The 7,628-nt window shown below is 37.9% G+C and overlaps 1 protein-coding gene across 1 annotated transcript; it reads right to left on the minus strand.

The window, feature by feature from the left end:
- Nucleotides 1-2,690: 2,690 nt before the first annotated feature.
- cd302 (CD302 molecule) lies at nucleotides 2,691-6,855 on the minus strand. Its single transcript, XM_068328993.1, has 6 exons — nucleotides 6,669-6,855; nucleotides 5,603-5,728; nucleotides 5,391-5,501; nucleotides 4,631-4,813; nucleotides 4,478-4,498; nucleotides 2,691-4,376 (listed from the first exon to the last, which is right to left on the minus strand). Exons 1-6 carry the CDS (start codon nucleotides 6,757-6,759, stop codon nucleotides 4,174-4,176), a joined length of 735 nt encoding a protein of 244 aa, XP_068185094.1. The 5' UTR covers nucleotides 6,760-6,855; the 3' UTR covers nucleotides 2,691-4,173.
- Between the last annotated feature and the right edge of the window lie 773 nt (nucleotides 6,856-7,628).

The raw sequence follows: 7,628 nt of genomic DNA on the forward strand, positions 1-7,628 counted from the left end.
ATCACACTATTATATGTCACATCGTATTCATGCATACCAATGTCCATTTACAATGTAAATTAGTTATTCGGTGTCAGTGTAGACCTATTCCTTCTTGCAGCAGTGGTGTGGCAGATGTGCGAATGAGGTTCATTAGCAATTATTTGAGCTGGAATATAGGCCTTCACAGCTTTTGTGTTCAGACAACAGTTGCTCTGTTATAATAAAATACTTAGATAATCGGGTACATAGAAGAGACTTTTGGAGTTTATTTGTATAAATAGATGGTTATGCTTCAAAAGATTTGTGATTAATTTAATCATTTCCAAAGCATCAAAAAAAGCTTTGAAGCATATTAGTGTTAGAATATATTATCACAATTCAATGATTGTAATTATGGCTGAGCAAGAAAACAAATTGAGAAAAACCTTCCTTTTGCATGTCAACACATTTTCCCCTGTTGTAACTGGCGCGATACAAGAGCAGACACTTTTCTGCAGGATTACTTCAAATGGCAAATCATTGTATATTCAGCAGACGTGATCATCACATTGAGAAGCAATTTTGTTTTTGCGTCAGTTTTTATTTTGAAAAACTTTTATTTGAATATTTAAAAAAATAGAAGACTGCAGTAATCAAGGAACCTTGAGCCGCACTAGAAAACGTGCACTGTTGTGTGAAGATGGGAACATGTTAAGCTTTTTAAGCACATCATTCAGAAAGAACTGTTACTCACTGCAATCAGCTTTCATCTCATCTCGGATGAATTATCCGTGTACTCCATATTCATCAGCCTGAACACATTTTGAAGTACTTTTTATCATTATTTTCTAAAAAATAAACAGTTTTAACACATCCCACACATGTTGCTACACATGTCTCCAGCCACATACATATTGCTTAATATATAAAAATATGCAAATTATTTTTTAGAATAAACTTTTAACTTTCAATGAATTAATAATGTAATGTTTAGTGTTCGTGTTTACAACACTGTGTTACTATTTGACAAAAGTCTGATGGTTTTTTAGACTACTGTCACACTAAAAGCTCTCCCTGAGAATCAGTGAGGGGACTTGACAGAATCGTGATTCAGAGTTCCACCCTGTGGCCAAATCTAGAAATTACCTACTGTTCCTCTGAGAACAAGGTTGTATGTATTAATAAACCACGGTTCACTCAGTCTGTGGCATTGATAAACATCGATCCACAATGTTTATCAATGCCACAGTGTTAGTGTTGTAATCTCTCAAAGATTACAACACTAAGTCAAATCTAAACAAGATGCATTTGCAGGAATGACAGAGGGACTTTTTAATGGTAGTTTTCTTGGAAGCCTGGAAATTGACATGGATGAATGGCAGAAACAAAGATTTCCTGCTGATTTCTCTCATTTCTTTTTTGTCTTAGTCCCTGCTGAGATATCAAGAGCTACTGGACATTTGGTGGGAATGACACTTCATAGATGACAGTGATTTAGAGATCCTCTCAGAACTAATTAGACCCTATCACCAATGTTCTAATTTTTCATGTGTCTAGGCAAACTCGCAAGCTTCCTGAGCACACTGAGGACCACTGTGAGTAACATCAGATGTGCACGCTGTGGCCACACAAAAGTATCACACTTGTTTAAAACCTTGGATCATAGCAAATTACGTACATGGCTTATTGAAAGAATCAAATTACAGCAGCAATTTTCATTAGTTTAATTTTAATATAAGTGATTTGGCTCACTTGAAATAAAAAAAGACAAAAATCTTGTTCTTGATGAAATGTGTAGTCTTTTATATGTGAGATTCCTGCTTTGCCTGGTGAGGTCCAGTTGTGGCATGGTTTAGGGTCCTGTTCTGGAAGAAATGACACATGCAGTATACACCTTTCAGACATCACATTTTGTTCACATTAAAACATTCACATTTTGCACAATGGCGTGTGCTGTTGGTTGTAATACAGTGTAAATTCCTGTAACTCTGTCTGTAAAATTTCTAATTACTACTTTTTATAAGTATTTCAACTACCTATAATTTATCATGCAGTAACAGTATTTAATGATTAATATCCATAAATGAAACATCTTAAAAAATGTCACTAGAATATGCACAAATCTGACTTAAATTTTACCTTTTTTTTTCTCGTTGTTGTACACTTTGTTGTACACATTTGTACACGTTATTGTACACTTTCTGCGATACGCAGGGCGCACATTCATCACCATCTATTTTCTGATTAGCTGCATCGCTTCAGTGAACCTTATCGTATCATTGGCTGGACACCTGTCACTCACTGAGTTACAATGCAAAATGAAAACAGTATTATTGGTCTAATTAATTAGATCTAATACTACACATTATTTAATATGTTAACATTGAATTTTATTTCATGCTCTGCCTAGATTTTTTTGTGCGCTGTGAATGTGCTAGTGTGCGATTGTGCAAACGCTCAGCTTTGAGGGAACATTACCTATGACCAATTGTCAGGTCCTAATTCATCGTTTTTGCCTAATTTCTACATCCATAGTCAATACTAATAGTGAGTAGAAATGCTCTATATAGATCACAGAGGTAAGATAAAGAAGTTCATTTACTCAACTGACTACTTCTGGACACAGCTTGACAACCTGAGGGTGGGAGATTTCATGTTACCATCAGAAATACTTCTTGTTCCTGCATTACAGAATTCAGAGGTCAATTCAAGAGCAAAAAACAAGCCACTTGTAAAGTCAAACATACTTTATTATGAAAACACCACACGGGCTCAGAGCAAATTTAATTTTGAATATCCTCACAAAAGCATTCACTGTTGAAATGTTCAACATTCCATCATCATATTACAACATAAACATGAAAAAAACTTGTTAGGAATATGCAGATTTTTCATTTACCGCTTCCAAACAACAACCTCTCTCCTTAGAATATATGTGGAATTTCATAGGGCAGCAAAGAACTATTTCATAGAAACATAAAATTATATTTGGTTCATTTTGACCAGTTGAAAACACTGATGGCACATCAAATGTGACTGTGGATTAATTTTATGACAAATATCTTGGAATTAAATAGAAGTATCATTTATTTTAGAATTTTTCAACAAATTACGGCTTTAATGGCAACAAATATCTGTTAGCCTCTAACCTTGTGATAATAGATGATGCCCAAAGATGATGCCCAACACAGACACAGATATATGGGCTAGGACAGCTTTAAATTGTAACATAGTTTGCCTGAAAAAGAACTGCTTTATGTTGATGTAATGTACTGCATCAATCTTCCTCATTATTTACATATGTAAATATTTCTAATGAGGACACTGCTTACACTTAAGTTATTCCCACATGCCCTCAATAGCCAGTGGCTGAGCTGGTCAGTTCCTAAACTCGCTGCTTTAAGGGTCACTAATTTTATACAATAGAAGGTTGGTTACTCATGATTGGACAATGATTTCTATTTCTGAGGGAAATTTTATAAGTTGAACAAAAGAACTTGAACCACAATCCTTAGCATTATCTCAAATAGGCTTGTAGATTACACATTTATACGAGATATACCATGTTACCATGTGGACACAGATACTTACCAGGTGGAAAGTTTGTAAAGGAAACAGGTAGTTTAGGTTATTATGTAACATGTAGAATCCGGCCTGTACAGAACCAGATACACATTATTTGCTTAGCATCTGAATGTCTCAGTCTCAACTCCAACAACAGACTTATCCCAACTTGTTAGAGAGACTAAGATTATTGGAATGGAATACTAAAGCAAACGTTTGTTTGCTCGAAAAAGCATATCTGCTCAATCCCCCTCTCTCTGAATGCAGAAGTAAGAATTTAAAATAGCAAGAGAGACGCAATGATCACAAAAGTCATTATACGTTTACTACCCGATAATAACCTGATCCACCAAATCAAAAATATATGTAGACCAGACTACAGCTACTGATAGAAATGCACTGATCTGAACAAACATAGAAAGAGTTTGTTAGTCCACATGACAACAATGCAGATGTACTGTAGTGAGAAGTGTTAATGCCTCAGTAAGAACTTGTTCGGGATCATTTCCCTCATATTCACCTTACATTATTCTGAGTTATGGCAAGACTTCTGTTAACCCAAAACTATGACTGTAACTGTACTACATCAAGTACAATCTCTTTGCATTGTAGGCCACTATGCTTCTTGTTATGGAAAACAAAGTTCTCCTATGGCATGTTGTCGGTCTCCTCAGCCTCCACCAAGCAGGACTGGTCTGTTTCCAGGACTCGAAATGGAGGGTGGTACTCGAACGCCGAAAAGATCGAGGAGCCGAGATTTTGCTTATGGTACAGGAACCAAATACCTGCAGAGACTCCCACAATAGCTATCACGCTGAGAATGACCAGTACCGAGACCAGAACGCTGGGCTCTGAGGGGGATAAGCAACAATGCAAGGAAGGTCACGACAAGTAACACTAAATCACACAGGAATAAGTCAAGAAACAAAAAAACCCTTAGTTACTAACTTACTCTTCTTGACTTCCTCTGCCTCTGTGGGAAAAAGAAAACACGGTTACACAAGTGGAAAACAAAGCAACCATATTTTACATGTAACTATAATCTTTTCAAAACATTTTTTGCTTTCAATTTATAAGTTGCATAATAAAAAAAACACCATCTTACTCTCACTAGCCTCGCAGATCACTCCATTTTCCACATCGTCCAGGCAGCTGACCTTTTCCCATTTCCCTGTGTCACTGTGAAGAGCCACACACGTATCAATGGGCAAGATGTCTGACGACAAGACGTGGTCCTCCCAGTTGGTGAACTGTGCTGCGTCTTCACCAAACCATCTCATTTCATCACCTGACAAGACACATAATCAGTACTCCAATGAAAACCACTATTACAGGTATTTTGATTATGTTCTGCTTAAATTACAGTCTCTATTTTGCTTTGTTTTGTCAGAATACAAAAACCATCAAAAAATGCAGGATTTGTGGATGGATTCACACTAACCAAGAAGAGATTTAGGGCTTCTCGGGGCTAAGCTTTGCTGACTATGTCTCAGATGTCTGTTTAAAAAACAGGATTTCCTGAGTTTGTCCGAGGATTTAGAGAAGAGGATGAGTCTGCGTTGTTATAGAAGCTTAAAAAGTATCTGGCATTAGCAGAAACTAATCGACAGACCAAAAAAGAAAGCACAAAATGAAAATCTGCAGTTTGTCAGGATGATTTACCTTTACTGTGAAACTGTGTTAAATTACTGTCCCAGAGGTCAAGAATAAAGGGACACTGGCCAAAAATTAGTACTTAAAGTACTTAAAAATATGTAGATAAGTTGATCCTGGGATAAGATTTTTTTTTAGTCGTTTTCTCTATCCAGTTTTCTCCAAACAAGTCATCCAGGAGGTTCTCAGGGTTGTAGTCACATGGTACTTACTTTCTGTGTCATAGTACATTCCCAGCCACACGTTGACAACACCTTTCCACACTTCTGGGCTATATTTAATTACAAAATCATTCTCTTCTTGGCTCTGGACAGTCAGAAGTTCTGGGGAAAGAAGGGTTGTATACAACAGGGTAACATAAAGAGTTAATAACAAAGTCCAAGGCTTTTTTCCTAATTATTTTAAAATAACATTTATCACATACCAAATCCTAAGCAAAGGCTTTGCGCTCTCTCAAAAGTATAACTTTTAATTTTGTCTTCAACTCCATGGACAAAGTGGTAGCATTTCCCTTTGAATGGGACCCAGGTGCGCCCGTCTGCAGGGCAGTCTGAGAAAAACATGTTAATGGAGAGATTGGTCACCTGAGCAGTTAAACATTTCTTTTAGTTTTGTGCATCTATAATCAAGATGATTCTGAATCACTATGAAGGGTCAATAAACACCAACTAAGCAATCAAAACTTTTTGATGCTGCAACAGCGCTGCATCTGTGCCAAAATATTTTTCTTTTTATTCATATTCATTTTTCAATTCAAAATGTGCGCATCTACTGAGTAAGTAAAAAAAATCACTAGAATAATCAGTTACTAGTAAACAAGGGACAAAGCACGAGTTGTTATTTTCATATGACTTAAATAAACTCTGGTGAGTCTTTAAATCTCTGTTCCCCATCAGAATACTTGACTGTACTGTGGAGCCGAAGAAGTTAGTTTCAGCTTGTGGCCCCTGTTCCTCTTTATCGCAGCAGTTTCCATCTATATGAGCAAAATGGTGCCATGACTTTTGTACACTGTTTCCTGCATAGATTTGTCTTATATAATCCTGCCTCTGCGATTTGAAATGAATTTCTTTACTAGCTCTGATATGTTTCTAACTTTTCACAGATATTTTTTACATTATGCACGAATTCGTTAGACAAACGTCGCGAAATGCTCCCAGACTGTACACCGAAAACAAATGTTTTGTTTGCGTTGGCAACACAGGCAAGTCCTCAACTTTGGAATTACGTGATCGAACAGTTTGCCAAAGTTCAAAAAGGCACTTTTCCCTGCGCAAAACCTGCGTGTCGACATTTAGGAGAATTGAAACATAGATTTGCATAAAAAGCTTGTTCTTAATATCCACTCACATGACTCCCACAGATAGCCTGCACCGAACAAAGCGTGCAAACGCAAAGAACAACGCAGGCCTGCAACAATGCTAAGATATCAAGCAGAGCCTGTCAAACACAGCAGGAACTCACCAGAGGAGAGGATTTTAGAGCCTTACCTCCTGTCAAACCGAGTGTCAGCTGCAGCCACAGCACAAACACGCAGCACAGCGCCGATCGGCTGGAGATCCCCGTCCTCAGTGACTCCATGACGGCTAGGACACAAAGTCAGGTACCGTACGAGCGAACTAGTTTTCTCACTTGCGTACGCAGCGTCAGCGAGATCCCACCCACACACTCCCACTCACCCCCGCCCACCCACAGGACTCCGACACGGTAAATAAAGCCACCTGTCTGCTCCGATTCCACCCACACAGGTTTTGCAAGTTGAAAACTGCTCGCTAACGCAGCTGCGGCGTTCAAGTGCAGACGGAGAGCTTCAGGATCAGAGGCGGATCGCGCCTCTGGGTGGTGCTGTGCGCAAAGTGTTCCCTTCATGTGACGTGTGGTTTCTTCTGTCACCTCAACTCACCCCACAGCAAAAATGGTTGAGGGTTCCAACTCCGGCGTGGGCCCTTTCTGTGTGGGGTTTTTAGCTTCCTCCCACAACCCAAAAACATGCACTGTAGAGGGTAGAATGAGTTCAGGTGAATAGAAGCAGCTGAACCTGAGCAGGTGGAACTTGGTACCAAACTAATGCGACCAGGAATAAGATTCAGCACTCCTGCCACCCAAAAACTGATAAGCAGCATGTGAAAGATATGCACTGATGATCTGTTAATAATCTTTACTATACTGCGTTATCATTTAAAAAGTTATGATATAAACACTTTTATTTTTAAATGTCAGTCTCATATACACTGCTGTTGTATGTATGTATGTACTGTATATATTAATTTGATGGCATTGAATGCTGGAGCAAAACTGAAAAGTTCAAGAGCAATTGCCAGCTTTTAAAAAGGAGAAACAGAAAAGTGAGAAAAGATCATTGAAATGGCCGTTGTTTAGTTTTAAATACTTTTCCACGTGGAGAAATACATTTTATCACTTTAAATATCATGTAGAACATTGATCAAACA

This window comes from Antennarius striatus, chromosome 12 (genome assembly GCF_040054535.1).
Source record: "Antennarius striatus isolate MH-2024 chromosome 12, ASM4005453v1, whole genome shotgun sequence".
NCBI lineage: Eukaryota > Metazoa > Chordata > Actinopteri > Lophiiformes > Antennariidae > Antennarius > Antennarius striatus.

What these genes read in the sequence shown, in the direction of transcription:
- cd302 (XM_068328993.1), bottom strand. Translation starts at nt 6,759, where the DNA reads ATGGAGTCACTGAGGACGGGGATCTCCAGCCGATCGGCGCTGTGCTGC. An exon ending in AAGCCTTTGCTTAGGATTTG is followed by an intron (nt 5,502 to 5,602) that starts GTATGTGATAAA and finishes TTCTTTCCCCAG; the next exon opens with AACTTCTGACTGTCCAGAGC. An exon ending in GATCTGCGAGGCTAGTGAGA is followed by an intron (nt 4,499 to 4,630) that starts GTAAGATGGTGT and finishes TTTTTCCCACAG; the next exon opens with AGGCAGAGGAAGTCAAGAAG.